The 16,888-nt window shown below is 36.3% G+C and overlaps 1 protein-coding gene across 2 annotated transcripts in view; it reads right to left on the reverse strand.

Annotated features, from left to right (window-relative positions):
- Nucleotides 1-2,293: 2,293 nt before the first annotated feature.
- The window catches only part of hppy (MAP4K3-like protein hppy), an 80,081-nt gene continuing 65,486 nt past the window's right edge, over nt 2,294-16,888 (reverse strand). For both annotated transcript variants that reach the window (XM_089649629.1, XM_089649628.1), the window contains 9 exons: nt 16,430-16,511; nt 15,004-15,126; nt 12,145-12,288; nt 11,261-11,385; nt 10,189-10,321; nt 9,122-9,237; nt 8,386-8,539; nt 7,549-7,675; nt 2,294-6,595 (listed from right to left, as the gene is read on the reverse strand). In XM_089649629.1, coding sequence (XP_089505755.1) covers nt 6,496-6,595; nt 7,549-7,675; nt 8,386-8,539; nt 9,122-9,237; nt 10,189-10,321; nt 11,261-11,385; nt 12,145-12,288; nt 15,004-15,126; nt 16,430-16,511 — 1,104 coding nt within the window. In that variant the 3' untranslated portion in view covers nt 2,294-6,495. The remainder of the gene's footprint in view (nt 6,596-7,548; nt 7,676-8,385; nt 8,540-9,121; nt 9,238-10,188; nt 10,322-11,260; nt 11,386-12,144; nt 12,289-15,003; nt 15,127-16,429; nt 16,512-16,888) is intronic.

Below are 16,888 nucleotides of genomic sequence, written 5' to 3' on the forward strand. Positions count from 1 at the left end.
TCCACGCACTTGGTTTGTTTCCCTTTCCCTCATGAGCAGGTCTACTGTTTCGTACGTCTATGGTTTCGAAGAAAGGACAGTGTTGTGACCTGAAGTCAATATCTCAAACACGTTTCAGGTACCTACCTAACAAACAGCAAATTTACAAAATATAGTATAAAGAATGAAAAAAAATCTAATGTAATATTTATATACATCATTTATTTTATTTTGCATTAAAAAAATAACTTAAAAATATAAATTAATAAATAAAAGCACATTTTTTGATATTTTAAAAATATTACGATGAAAAGTCAATGAGAATAACAATAAAGGTACATTTTTGTAAAACATGATTTTTTTGCATTTGGAATTTAATATAACTTTTGTAAAATGGGTAACAATAATTTCTTAAATTTTGGGCTACGATCAAGTTTATGGGGTTCATCACCGCCGCGCGGCACATTTTTTCAGCTCGTTCGGCCGACCAATAACACTTTTTAAAACTGTAATTAAACTTTTTTTTTTTGTTATTTGGTTTTGGGGTGTTATGCCGTATTGCACTAATTCCTTCTTTAGCCAACGTTTCGGACAACATTGGACATCATCAGGACACTGTAACGTTGTCCGAAACGTTGGCTAAAGAAGTAGTTAGCGCAACACGGCATAACACCAAAAAAACAAATATAACTCTAGCCTATTAAATAGACGTGCAGCCGGCATCACGAGGGTCTGTGTGCGCGCGTCGGGGTTGTGCGTTTCGCCGTCTTCGCTACCGGCATACAATGAAAATCTTCTTAGAGAGCCGGCAGTATTTATAAACGAAATTCATAAAAATCAAAATCATTCTAATATGAAAATCGGCATCCTTAGAAACAAAGAAGAATCTGAGATTGTACAAATCGTTTATTGCGCCTGCACGCCGAACAAGGCCGTTTGCACTGGCACGGGAGATTTAAACAAGCTCAAGGGGAAAACCTGTTTGCATCGCTATAAATCCTTACCCAAGACAAACAAATAAATTTACTGAACATATTTCTAGAAATGTCGCTAAAGATTGAATGCAGAATTTTTACAAATGAATCAGTTCTGTAACACGCTTGTACGCAGTACAGCGAGGACTCAAACCTAGAAATGACTTTAGATGATTCCCGCAGGCCGAGAGTTAAATAAATGACAACGAATAAACTCAAACACAGATAAAAAAAGAGTTATGTCAAACCGTCAAACTCAGGAGTCAAGCATAATCTGAATGAACCGTAATATGGGGCGACTTTGATCATCGCTAATATCTGCATAATTCTCACTACCACTCATCAAATATAATGATTTAAAATAATAAGTGTAAAATTAGTCGTTTCTAGTTATGTTCAAAGAAGGCCAGCCCTGTGCAGGCGCAATTGGAGCGGTTCGCTCCAGGCGCCGACTTACCAAGGAGCCAAGATAAAGCCTAACACCTAATGAGATTTTTCCTAGCCCCAAGCACCATACAGCTCAGAACCGGCTCTGTATTATTCAAAAATGTTGATGGTCAAATTAAGAAGCCGTTTTTTTTTTTATAGATATTTTCAGACAGAGAAAAATGAAAATACATTTTATAAATTCCTCAATGGTCAGAGGCGGCTCTAGGGATGCAGTCGTGGTAGGTCATTTGAAAAAAAATGTGTTACTAATCTTTATTTTATATTGTGAAAAATGCCCATATATTATTATGTATCTGTTTCAATTTGTTAATAAATACACAATCCATGTACTTACGGTAAATTATTTTTAAGATATTAAGTTTTAAATAAAATAAGAGTTTGATTCTATATTTGACAATGATCTTTTACGTTTTTTGTTTTGTTTCATTATTCAGCTTCATTCTAAATCGATAACAACATAAAGAATTATTCCAAACCTTTCCCGAACTATCCAATTGAAAAACAACCATTGTTCCACACACAACAAGCGTGTAAAATGAAAAACCAACATATTTTTATGTCACCATCTCTTTAAAACATATAATATTCATAGTGCTGTCTCACTCACCGTCATGACCTAAGCGTCCCTAAGCTTTCTTCGGTACCTAATTTTTACTTAGACGAAAAGTATGAAAAATATGTGCAATCTCGTTTATTCTATGGCATAGGGACAGAAGATGCCAAAGTGGACATTCTTTAAATTGACCAGAGATGTGCAAAATGGGTACCCAAAACCATTTGAAATGCAAAATGGAAATGAGTCAAAACATTTCCATTTGAAAATGCAAAATGGTTTTTAGAAAAGCATTTCAAATGCAAAAAGCAAAATACCTATTTTCAAAATGCATTGAAAATGCAAAATGGTTTCTCAGGTCAAACAATTAAAATAATTATAGAATTTTTAAACAATTTTGTCATTTAATAATGGACATCAATGAAGAACAAACATATTACATGATGGTAAATCCAAAAACACCACGACTACAGATTATGAAACCACAAAAAATTTGCGCGGGACTAATGTTGCCAACCTGAAAACAAAGAAACTGCTATCTAACATTTAATATTACAGCGTCATGGCCCCATGTTCAGTATTTGAATCAGTATTTTTTGTAATGGTATCGCTCAATTGCCAGGGCTCCTACCAGGAAGCAACTTGACAAATGTAAATTATCTCTCATAGCGAGGTTGAGGACCGACTGATATTTGGGGCTTATGAAAAAAAGATGAGTGGAGATAGTAGGAAGAATGTTGCAAAAAAGCATTTAAAATAGAAAATGCATTGAGAAAAGCATTTAAAATGCAAAATGGTTTTTAGAAAAGCATTTAAAACGCGTTACATTTTAAATAAATTAAGAATATGGCCAGTTGTTTTGATGCACATAATTGATTATTATTTTTGTCCTATAATTTTGGGGGTCAAACACCAATTGACCTAAGGGAAGAACCGCCGATGTCAATGATTATAATAGAATTTATAATGTAAAGTTATCAGTGTCTATAGATAAACATAACTGCTTGAATATTGAGCTCACATTAAATTATATATTTTTTTTTGTAATTTGTGTATATTTTTATTGGTATAAACAAAGTTACACCACTCCTATTGTAATATTGCATATTAATTTAAAATATAAGTGAAATCTTAAATTAAAAATTTTATGTATTTAAGATATTTTTTTTATGCACCTTTATCATTATTCTCATGAATTTCGTTGAAACTATATTATTACAGCAATAATTCAATTTTAATTTTGATAAGTTCAGAAACATAATGGGTGAAGTATTCTAAAAAAGCATTCATTTTCTAATCTACTTCTTTGTTATAGTAGAAATTCACAAATTTTGACCATTCTATGAAAAACTTCTAAATTGATTACCATTTTGATATACTGTCTTCCATGTAAATGTTTGATTTAGTGTTTTCATGTCAAACGGTAGAATAAAGGATACATAAAAACAAATGAAGAAGCAGAATTATTATTTCGTGATTTTAAAACTTTTAAAAAGTTTCCTTCACCCGTTACAATTCTGAACCCGCCTTCAACACGTTATGCCTAAATTTAAATACATATGTTTTATTTTATCACTGGTTGAAAATGCTTCCAACATTTACAGACAATTTCTAGAATATTACAAACGCGGCTGAGAACAGGAGTGCTAAAAGTACAAAAAATACAATATATAAAAATTATTTGAGTTGAACAATATACATAAGTGAATTTACGACCTCTTCTTTTAGAAATCAGGTGTAGACAGTAATTTTCCTCTTATATTGAATGTTAAGTGTGCAAAATTTCATCAAGAAGTATCAAAATTCTGCTTTAAGGAGTGGGAAAAGGTGGTGGGGGTGGTTATTCGAAATTTCATGTAGACAGTGACCTCCCTCTTTTTTGGAGGTCAAGTGTGCAAAATTTCATCAATCTCATCTACATGAAAAAAAAACAAAGCTCAGCAGCTTGCCAGATTCCCATTTTAATATATATTATTGTATGCACAGGGTTTTCCAATAAGAGGTGTTATTTTGATATTCAATCCTAAAAGATCAATGGTTTCGTTGCTTGTGTGGCACGCAGCGCCGTCTTGTTGAAAGTAAACGTTGTCCAGATCAATACCATCCAATTCCGGCGATAAAAAATCATTAATCATCTCTCGATAGCGCAATCCATTTACCATAACTGTTGCTCCAGCCTCGTTTTCGAAAAAGTAAGGTCCAATGACTCCGCCGGACCATAAACCGCACCAAACAGTCACACGTTGAGGATAAAGAGGCTTTTTAACAATAACAAAACAGATGCGACAATTTTGCTTGTTGACGAAGCCACCGAGGTGGAAATGGGCCTCATCACTCAAGATGATTTGCATTTGATTCACTCAAGGGAATTTTAATAATTTCAATGCGTTGTTGAAGCGTGTATCGTTCCATTTTTATTAATGGCGTAGTTTCTACTTGTTAAATGTCAAAAAATGACAGCTTCAAAAGTAACATCTACCGAAATAGCGGGCTATTCAAAATAACACCTCTTATTGGAAAACCCCGTATATAGTTTAAGCTATTTTAAAAAAGGTTTGATTCACCAGGGCGATACTGAGAGTAAGTTAAAAAAAAAAATTGTAATATTAACACTACCGTCCTTAGCCGCTTAAAATATAATTTTTAGAGCGTATATATTTTATATTACTTCCGAATAATTAATTTTTCTCTACAATTATTTTAAATATAATGTTATATACAAACATAACCGACATTTAAATGCGCTTAACCTTTTGTTTTAATTGATCCTTTTATTATTTCCGCACTTAATTAACTATTAAAATAATAATAATAATTGATAAAAAACCACCATTTTCTTCAATTTTTGACACACTTTTTCGATAAATTCTCAAGTTCATTTCAGTCACAAACAAAACTCAAATATTTAAATTTAACTTACACCTTCCTTATGTATTCAATTCATTTTGATAATAATTGCGCTACGCCATTTAATTAATACGATTTTCTATCTACAAGACGCTTCTCTTCATATTCAGAACACTATTATTTGAATTCAGAACACTGTGTCTTAAATAAACCCACAAAACTGTTTGTAAATCCATTACAATGTATCAAACACTGTTTTAATTAATAAAGAATTGTCACTGATTTATAGTGCGAGGAAAAATCTTAGCATTAGAGAAAAATGTATGTTGCTTCACAAATTTATAGTATTTTGTCACAAATCCATAGCAATGTGTAACAAATTCATAGTGATGTGTCACAAATCCATAGCAATGCGTAACAAATTCATAGTGATGTGTCACAAATCCATAGCAATGCGTAACAAATTCATAGTGATGTGTCACAAATCCATAGCAATGCGTAACAAATTCATAGTGATGTGTCACAAATCTATAGCAATGCGTAACAAATTCATAGTGATGTGTCACAAATCCATAGCAATGCGTAACAAATTCATAGTGATGTGTCACAAATCTATAGCAATGCGAAACAAATTCATAGTGATGTGTCACAAATCTATAGCAATGCGTAACAAATTCATAGTGATGCGTAACAAATTCATAGTGATGTGTCACAAATCCATAGTTTCTTCTTCTTCACTTATGGATTTGTGACACATTACTACGAGTTTGTTACGCATTGCTATGAATTTGTGATACTGTGCTACGGATTTGTGACACATTTATATAATTTTTTTCCACATTGCTATGAATTTGTGACACATCACTATGAATTTGTTACGCATTGCTATGAATTTGTTACGCATCGCTATGAATTTGTTACGCATCGCTATGAATTTGTGATACTGTGCTACGGATTTGTGACACATTTATACAATTTTTTTCCACATTGCTATGAATTTGTGACACATCGCTATGAATTTGTAACGCATTGCTATGAATTTGTGATACTGTGCTACGGATTTGTGACACATTTATATAATTTTTTTCCACATTGCTATGAATTTGTGTCCCAAAGTCAGTATTATGACACCAAGTCATAGACCTGCGCAGTAAACTCACAGTCCCGTATCGTTAATTCATGGCAAAATGTCAAAAATGCATAGAATTGTCTCACAAAGACATAGAATTGTGTTCAAAATTCATTACAATGTAACACTTTTAAAAACAAAATATATTACAACACAGCATTCCAAATTCAAACCACTACAATTCAAATACGGAATACTTTAAAAAATTCGAAACATTCCATAATCGTAATTATCATTATTATTATTTCGGAATAACGCTAAGATTAAAAAGAATTTCAAAATGGCTGCCTAAGTAATAAATTACGAGAAAGAAGTAGTAGAATTATAATAATAAGAGCATACACAATATACAATCACATCCGATTGGCGGACGACCAATTCACAATATCATCATAATACATATATATTTTATTTTACAACTTTAAACGTTTAAACAAAGCGCCGTCGTCTTTTCAATGTTTGATGGATATTGAGCAATAATTGTTAATTATTATATTATTAGTTTTGGAACGCGTAATATTAATGTATGGTGTTATAATAGTTTGAGAAGCTATTGGAGTCGTTTAGTAGGAGGCTTCGTGTCCGGCTAGTATGTACAGATCGTTCCCGTCCTCTCCCATGAGCGTTCCCGTCCGCAGAATGTGTGATTCCAACGCCACCACTCTGGAAAAAAAAAATTACTAATATATTAACAATTTAATGAAATCGGGGTTTGTGAAAACAAGGAGGTTTAAAAAATATTTCGAAACAATTCTAATGAAAGGATGCTGGGAGGAGGATGTTTTTTAAGAAAAGGAAGGAGAGGTAGTTCTGGGAAGGTAAAAGGTATGAGGGTTCGGTAGGTTAATTTGCTCCATTTTATCTATACCCGTACGCGGTACATATTTTCAAATACCTATGCACGCAATTAAATGTCAAATTATAGCATTCTGGCATGATTTATTGGACTATATAGACAGAACAGATTATTCTCCACAATATGAAAACAAATCCTCGTGTGTCAACACTCTTAGATGTTTATAAAAACACCGTAAGTACAAGTACCGTATCTTTTGAATGTTGTCCCGCCATTCACTCGGCGTGTGTGTACTTAGGTGATAGACACAAGTGGGACACCATGAGCACTTATCATTTTTAGTTATGAAAAGTTGTGAATGACATACTAGTACTAACGCCTTCCGTTGACAAAAATGTAAACTAAAGGACTAAAAGGCGCGAAGAGGCGCACTTGATTATCGATCTTTTTTTATGAAATACCATTTTATTTTTGAGAAATTCTTGTATATGTCAGCATCGTGATAGTTCTACGAATGTCCAAGTGAGCAAGAAATACATTTATGACGAAAGAGCGCTGGAATATCGGCTGTCAAAGTTTCCGTATCAACTATTGATACGGCTGCGTGCAAAGAGTTAAGTTAGTTATAATAATAAAAAAATGTCTGGAATTCCTAATTTTAAATAATATCTATTTGTTTTGCTAGTCAGTGCACTATTCATGAAATTATGACAAACTAACGCTGAAAACAAACTATTCTCACATTGATTGTTCTCACTTTAAAAATTACACTTTTTTTCAGAGATTTTACAGCGATAACATGCTATGTTAGTAAACTTACTTGTCGTGGCCGAGAAGTCGGTATGTCTTGGAGGGGTCACTGATCTCCTGCGTGATGGAGCCGTCTCGGAGCGAGCGACCTTGAACTCCGTTGGTGTGGAACGCCAGAACACTGTCGGCCAGGACAACTGTCAACAGATAGATAAACATTGGTTAGTAGCTGAGTTTAAAAATGCATCGGGTGCCCACTCAGTTATCGTTGGTTCAGTCCCAATTGCTCCAAACCGTCTGGAGCCAGTGAGACTATAGCGTAACCTTGTGGAGCTGAATGTAGTGACGAGTTGGGAAGTACTTGGCTATTCAGATTGGATCAGCAAACACAGATAAAGCCATTTCAAGCATGAATGGCGGTCTTTCACCATAACGATATTTAGAGTATCGTCCACTCTGGAACGTGCCGCAAATATGCTATATATTATTGTTGGGAAGTAAGAGCTTCATAGATGCACGCACAGATGGCAGTGCATAGAACTTGCGTGGAAGTCCGCAAGATGGAGCCAGTGGCCAGTAGTCGCCAGGGCCAGTGGGAAGGCTCTCAGAAAAACTTACTGTTTCAGATTCCAATTAGCCAGCTTCTAGTTAGGTCGACTATCGAGACACCATTATAATACGTGGAGTATTAATAAATCCCTGATTAATCTAAAAGAACCATTTAATTATAAACTCCTTCCAAGACGAGTTGGAGACCTGTTTGTACGAACACAACAGTTAATTAATTCATTGTGATTGGATTTGAAGTTACCTCCGGATTTGTAGTTCGTCAAATATTGTCAGGTTATTCGTAACTCGGGAATGTTTGCCTTTCCAAAAATTATAGTAGGTATAAATGACGACTTACCGACGCTCTGTATTGTGAAGGGGAACTCTATCCGCGGCAGCAGCTGTCGGTGCCTCTTGGGCTTGGTGATCAGATCAGCCGTCTGCCGGTTGGCCTCGCCATTCAGAGCCAGCGGATTCACGATCTCCACCAGGTTATCATAGCAGACCAACACCTGCAAAATACAATCAATATACAGGACGGGCCAGAAAGACGTGCAATTTTAAAATCACCATGGCGTCCGAACGGTATGCGGGAGTGGTGCGTGGGTGGTGGAGATTGGTAACTCGGTTCTTGGATGTTCAGCATGAGTGTTGTGTAAAGAATGTTTTAAAAAAATGGCAACTCATGCATTTTTGTTCGTCAATTCTGACCGGCACACAACAAAGTTACAATAATTTTTCTTCCCCCAACAGCAAGAATTTGAAGCCTATAACAGCAGGACATACTTTCAACAAGACAGCACGACACACCAAACGTCGAATGTGTCATTGGCAAGATAGTTTATGAGATTTTTGCAGGAAATCTCATATAGCGCTGACAGGATATTCTATGAACCCCAGGAGTCCAGACCTGATTCCCCCCTGACTTCTTTCTCTGCGGATACATTAAAAGTCGAGTTTACTGCAATAATTCAACCACAATTGCCCAGTTGAAGTCCAATATTCGGGAATAAATAGCAGCTATTACCAGCGAGTTTTTACAAATCTGAGGTCCAGATTTGAAAAGTCTTTCCGTTAATAATATATGTACTCACAGCATCTTTCTCCAGCTGTTTGATGCACACGATCCCGTGCAGTTTTTCCGTGCGCGGGATGACCGTGTTGGTGCCACTGCTAGGGTCCAACTCGTCCGAATGGAACCAAGAAGCACCTGGGAAAAGAGAAAAATTATACAAATATTATATCCTGCGTTTTACCTCCATTCCGTCAACAAAACAGAAAATCCTTGAAATTTCCCCAAAGATGACATTGGCCCTGAATCAATTTTTTTACCTCGAGCCCTCTCCTGTTTGGAGCTATTAAGACCTTATGACTACTAGGCCCCAGACAAGCCAATGAAATTGTTTATCTGTTCAAGAAATACTTTTTTAAAAGTTTAGCCGACAGGCATAAAAACACTAAGGGGGTATTTCACTATGTCGGGCTAAATATCTGACTAGCTATCAGTTGGCTGGCTTTAAAGATCAGAATAACTTCGTTATTCAACGGCGACCGTTTCACCATTGTTTCGAGCTTCCGGATAGATAACACTCGAAATAGTCTGGCAACATCGCAAAATGTTTGCAGTTACTCCATCTACTGCCACGGCTGTCATGCGTTACAGTCCGCACACCACGAAGTGTGCATTTGTTTGGTTATGTTATATTGATTATCAGGTCATTTTAGATAGATTCGTGTCGAATTAATACATTGTTTCTTATTTTGAACACAATCAAATAATTCAAGATGGATCATACAAGCATTCAAATTCATTCAACAAAATTCGACTCACTTCTCAGCTGTCAAACTCGGAATGTTTTGACGCCATCTTTGATTCGAGGAATAGCGCCTAACGTGAAGTTCGAGCACTGATTAGTCAAATCGAACTTTAACCCGTCGATGGGCAACAATAATTTTACAAAGGAGATCAAAAGGAAAGGTGTAGGTATCACGATGCTAGGTGCCAACATTTGACATCTGATCACAATTTCACAACAGGCAGAGACTGAGACCGTTCAAATGGATTTAATGGTCATAAAAGGTAAGAAGATATAAAATTCCAGGATTTGAGCCCGGAACCTTCGGATTCGTAGTCGAGAGCCTTACTCCTCGGAGTAGTTACCTGAATTCATATTGAGTAGGTCCAGCTTCAGGGGTTTTCTGTTGGCGCCCACACAGACCAGCGGGTACTCTTGCTCCGGAGTGATGATCATCTCAAACACCTTCAGCGGAGACGGCAGAGGACATTCCAGGTGCTGGAAGGCAAAGCAAGGCATATCGAAACATGTTCACTAATGTACTGGGCACTTTACAGGGCCACAAGTGTGTACACATCGCAAGTGCGCCCCGCTGTTGAATTTGGCAGCCCCAAAATACTTGACAAAAGCCCTCGACTCTGTGCAGAAGCGGAAGGCATGATTGATTCCCCTATCTTAACAAACGTATTGCGAACTTTACAGCAAAGGCATCAGGTGGGAATGCTGTCCCTGTTCAACCAATATTTCAATGGAAGGTGCTCGAGAAACTAACGTCATTCATCCCTTCACACGCGACATAAATTGTCATATTATGAGAAGGTGAGTTTCTACAACTTGTTCTGCGTTTTCTACATCCTACAACAAGAAGTCACTCTAAGACCTATGTTCACTTTCTTTCCTTTCCTCAAAACAACTCTCCACACAGCATGATGCATTGAACCTCAGCACTGAGGAAATTGTTTGAGCAAACCGAACACCTATAAATATGAAATCTATTTTTTTTATCAAAAAAATGTTTGCATATTAGTGCCCATAGAAATGATGATTTATCCAGAAATTCAACTTTATGAATTTGAGAGAAATCATCTAGGACTGACCCAGAGAAAGGTTGACAAAGCTGACAGAAGTATGATAATTCGAGCTACAACTCACATATGGCTCTAGTGTAGATAGATCTTAGAGGTTATAGACTTATCCAACAGATGTCGCTAGTATACAGGGTTGCCCCCCTACGACGGGTACAAAGGTACGGGGAACCGTGAGCTTTGGAATCAGAATCATAGAGACTTTGAGAGCATAATAGAGAGGACGTTGGCCTCCAGGCCGTCCTACACACTTGTTCCTGATTATGAGAGTTTTTAATATAAATAAAGACACAATGTTTTGTTGTGAAGAAGTTATCAATTCAAGAAGTTAGTAAGAGCGAAGGAGACCTACCTTGAGCAGCATGAACTTGTGTAGAGGGTCGTACCACTGCATCAGGAAGAGGCCTTGCACCGTCGCACCACACAGATATTTATATCCATTGTAAGGATTCCTGCCCACAGCGCACTTTATGCAACCTGAACAAAGAAAATTCAACCCGTGAAAAAAAAGCCTTTTTACTATAATACAATATTATAATGCATTTCAAAATGATTGAACCTTAAAACCCGGAAAAAAAAAGCATTTTTACTATAATACTATATTATAATGCATTTCAAAATTTTTGAACCTTAAAAACCTGTAAAAAAAGAAGCCTTTTTACTATATGTAATGCATTTATTATAATGCATTTCAAAATGATTAAACCTTAAAAAACGGTAAAAAAAGAAAGCCTTTTTACTATAATACATTTATAATGCATTTCAAAATGATTGAACCTTAAAAACCCGTAAAAAAGAAAGCCTTTTTACTATAATACAATATTATAATGCATTTCACAATTATTGAACCTTAAAAACCCGTAAAAAAGAAAGCCTTTTTACTATATGTAATACATTTATTATAATGCATTTCAAAATGATTAAACCTTAAAAACCCATAAAAAAGAAAGCCTTTTACTATAATGCATTTAAAAATGATTGAACCTTCCTACACAGGAACTGGAGTTGGCAACTCTATCAACCTCGCCAAACACCAATCGGGTAGGACCGGCATTTACTTTGTATATTAACTGCTGCAATGTCATCCGACTTCAGAGAAATGCATATATGCCCGCGAGTGCATGCGTGATTGCCATCAAAAGTAGATAAAATGCATTGTAATCGACATCAAGCCTATCTGCCTATCTGTTAATTTCCACTTCCAAGATTTGCATGCATTCGTTCACAAGAACAAACCTTTGGTGTCCGGTACCCGCGTGGTTAGAGCAAACTTCCTGGGCACCAGTCTCTCGGGCATTCGCTGCACCCGAAGGCTGAAGCGATTGGCGTGGCGTCCCTGCAGCGCCAACAGGTCATGCCTGTAGAGCTGCTGGCTTTTACCTGCAAAGTTAATAAATAAATATATCTCTCAGAAAAGAGATGGGAGACAAGGTAAAATCTCGAGGTACAACTGTGCAAAACAAACTAACGAACTACACATCATACAAAACAATGAAAAATTAATCAAAGTGGACTTTTAAGCGTGAAAAGATTGAGTGCACTCATTTCATTAAGTCTTATACAGATATTAAGAACGCAACATGCAGAAATAGGATGTAACCTATAAGTTATACCCTTTGTACTCTTTTTGTGGAAAAATATTTTTTTGAAAAAAAAAAAAAAAAATGCAACAAAGGTTGCAATCAAAGATATTAGAAGAACGAGATGTGCTATGCGCAGTTCGTACTGAGTGGAATTGTTTTGCCGAGTGTCGCCGGTTTTGTTCACCAATACTACTGCAAACCTTCGCTTGCGCTAAGGTATCCGCACTAATACATAGAACAGATTTCTGTGCGTACACGTCCCGATACCGTTCAAAGTACCCTAATTAGGTAGTACTCCGGCTACGGTCCGGCGGCCAACATAGCATATCTCGTTCTTCTAATATCTTTGGTTGCAATGCTTGCATATTGCTTGACCGGTCAGTGGTTGAGTGGGCATAGCGCTTGGGTCTCACCCGAGCGTCGCGTGTTCGATTCCTCGGCTGGCTAAGTCCTCCATCACAACACAAGCAACATTTTCGGCTTTCTGTGGTGGTAGTAGGAGATTTTCAAACATTGTTGGGTTATTCGTAACCCGGGAATGTTTGTCTTTCTTTTAAAAAAAAAAAAAAAAAAAAAATATGTGTACGCATCGCATGCACAAACTCATACTTCAACATTTTCAAGCATTTTCATACACTGCGCACAGGTGTGTGGGGATCTAGGTAGATCCTTTTGTGTTCGTCCCAAAAACTGACAAACGATGGAACACACCGTGCCACCAGCCAATGCTCGTTCCTTGCGCAGTTTGTGCGCACAGCACGACGTATGCACTACGGTAATATGTTGCAACCTTTGTTGCATTGCATATGTTGTGTTGATAATATCAATGATAATGTAAGAAGAGCTTATTTCGAGTTATCCCTTTCTTCATTTCGCACACAGGCGTCCTTGAAGTGATTTTTCACAAAAACGGCGCTACATAAATTATCCAATTATTATTATATACAAATAACAGGGTAGGGGGTTAATAAAAGTCCCTTTTATTATTTTTCCGGAGGCACATCTGTACTGAATGAAGTGATTTCCGATACCGTTGAATGGCTGAATAAACTCAAAAGTTTTGTAGAACATATATATAAACATGCAAATTCTTGTTAGAAGTCGACAATTTCCGCGACAACTAGGGTAAAATATGGTTCTTAACCTTTTCGAGAATTGGGAACCTTTGATTTGTAACATGGGTAATCACAGGTATAAGGATTTTGTTACTGACGCACAGTATGTCAGTCTTCCTAATGAAAATAATGAAGGGAATATTCGAGAAATGAGACTAAAGCGTAGTATCCATCGGCAACGAAGCTAAGCTAGTACTAAGTTAGCATCGTAACGAGCCTTTTTCATACTTTCATACACGCTCATGGTGGAAACTAAAGTATGAAAAAGACTCAAATGAGTTAGTTCTAGCAAAGATACGTTCGCGGTGGGTATCACGCTTAACACTGTAACAGTTTCAATAGCTACCCCAGGAATCTAATGTTGACTCATCAGTAAGTAGGAACTGATGTTGACTTGTAATTGACCGCTCGTTTTGGTGGAGAAGGAAACAGCGCTACTTACGGTGAACGAACGAACAAGTGCTCAACAGGAAGCCGGCGGAACCGGTCTACTGAGAGATTGATGGGTGGAACTCTGGACGACATGTGATCGAGTTAGCTAGCTAGATGTTACTGGACATTGTGTCCTAAGTTTTTATTATATTTTGTGAGATCAATCCGTGACCTACATGGCGCCCAATAGTATGTAACAAGGTCAGTTCTTATGGTTTATTTAATGTTGCATGTACGAAATAATGCTTTGCAATTATTCCAATCTACAAGCGCTTCAGGTTTTATTATGTATTACAAAAAAGTACAAAAAAGGTTTATGCGTTACCTGTATATGAGGGAATATACATACTATCCATTCCTGTATCCATCCTTGTTCTTAACAGGAATGCTCGATTTCAATACATTAGAAGCCGGCAGAAAAATATTTTTAGGCAAACACTTTAAGTTAATCTCTGGTACAATACACAATCCGCCTATGTTGAAAGAGGTTAACTTTTATGTCCCTAACAATTATACTCGAGGGAGATCCCATGCACTCTTATATGCTCCGAAAGCGAGGACTTCTGCCTATCAGAAAGCGCCAATAAACAGAGCGACTCAACTGCTTAACGATTCTGCATTAGCAATTGACATTTTCAATGTCACCTACAGACAATTCAGTAACTATCTTTTAACACATGTCACAAAATAGTAAAACTGCCTCTGTAAACTTTTTAATTTGTAATCTTCTCCATGATATATTGGTGTATAACCGTTTCATGGAGAACATGAAAAAAAATATATATAAATAAATAAATATTTAATTTCGAATTCACGTAAATTTGTACACTTGCAAATAAATGTTATAATTTGACATCATCTATTTTACTTGAACTACCCTACATATGAGCAATAATTAGAGATGTATTTGTGTAAATGTTACAACACAACAATGAGATAACGACTAAGAGAGGAGATTGTTTTACCAGAGAGAGACATGAGGACATCCTTGATGACATGCATCCAGACTGTTCTCCGAGGACAGAGTTGTTCCATGGCCGTCTCGTGCAACTCATTCAGGTTAAGAGTGTAGATTCCTTCATCCGCTCCTGCAAATAACAAATTACTTTTATTTCGAGGATGAAGAGACTACAAATCACCTGTGCTGCTTATGTCCCGTCCTGATGGGAACAAGGATAACATGTCTGGGACGACACATTGTGGAACCAGGAGACAGCCAAATATCCAATGACAACCCTGGTGAACTTTATCAAAGGGTCCGGGTTACTGTTAACCTATTGAACGTCGGCTGATAACTGAGCGAAAATTACCTTGATGGGTTTTGCTCAAATATCAGAATAAAAACTACGATTTATGTTTTTTTGCAAATCTTTTCTGTTTACCGGATAATATATCTTATTAATCAAATATCATTCATGTTTACATTGTAAAATTTTTACCGGAATAGCTAACATTATCTGTAAAAATATATTTATGGAAACTGATTATTAAAAAAATATATAAAAATTATTATTTCTACATAAACCTGAATATGTACATAATATGTTACATGAAAAACAATAATCAAAAGGCATTTTCAACAAAATAATTACCTTTATTATACAATGTGTCCGGGGGTAAAGTGCACTAACTTCGGGTGGAGATTCTACACGATGGTAGAAGTAAAAAAGATAAATAACTTTTTTCAATACTTTTTTTTTCCCATACTAAAATATTTTTCCATAGAAGAATATTTATTTTCCCATACAAAAAATTCTACTTTTTAACCGAAAAACTACCTTAAAACGTTGGAATTTCGAAAAAAGTTATTTATATTTTCTACTTCTAAAATCATGTAGAATCACCTCTGAAGTTAATGCACTTTACCTGTATATACTACTTTGAAAATTCAAATATTTTCATTTTTGCCGTTGATCGAAAATGAATTTTGACATGCACATACCTATATAAAATGTATTCAACACAGTCAGAGAGGCCACATTTATGAAATAAAAAGTAACAACTACAAAGGTAGTTGTTACTTATTATTATTATTATTATTATTAGTTGTTAGGTAAAGACCTAAAAACTAATCATGTTATTAGCGCAAGCAATTCTGATTTTGTCTTCTATAAGGTTTTCAAAGCATAAAGGTTATAATCACATCGCAAAAATTTCCAGCATGGATGATGTAATGCTACTATAATATACGCGAGCTGGACCTCAACTTAAGGGAAAGGAACGAAGCAACCGCAAAAGGCGCGAAACGCTGCTTGCAGTTGCTTTGTTCTTTTTCCGTAATTCGTGGCTTGGCTCTCGTTTCGGTTCGCAAATGTATACGTAGCATTACATCGCTCACCGAGGATGTGAGTGAAAACAATTTGATTGGTTAATTGTATTCTGGGACCTTACCAATGAGAACATGTTGATCTCTGGTGTCAGGATGAATCCAGGAGGCAGTGCAGTGTATTCGCAGGGGACAGCCATTGAACACCTGCAAATATTACACATTCTTTAAAATTACAAATTCTAAAAGCTGGCTCGCCAACTCCATTCTTGGCCTGTCTTTCTCCCCAGCAAGATGTAAGAAATTAACCCAGAAACTTTCAACGATCAGCTGTGGATTTCACATGAGGCGAAATTCCAAGGTAACTCCAACTCTATTTCCTTCCTAAGCTAGATCAAATACCCTTAGTCAAATATCTTAGTTTTTTACGCTCCATTCATTTATCGTCATTGGCATTAACAGTAATGCTAGTCGAAGGAATTCAAATATTATCCAACTAACTAACCATCACGCCTTTTCCGCAGGAGTAGGCAGAGAGGACGGACCGCCAAACAACTCTGTCGTGACACACACTCCTTGTCTCA

This window comes from Hesperophylax consimilis, chromosome 30, assembly GCF_061612785.1.
Source record: "Hesperophylax consimilis isolate HC1 chromosome 30, BYU_Hcon_1.0, whole genome shotgun sequence".
NCBI classification, from domain to species: Eukaryota; Metazoa; Arthropoda; class Insecta; order Trichoptera; family Limnephilidae; genus Hesperophylax; species Hesperophylax consimilis.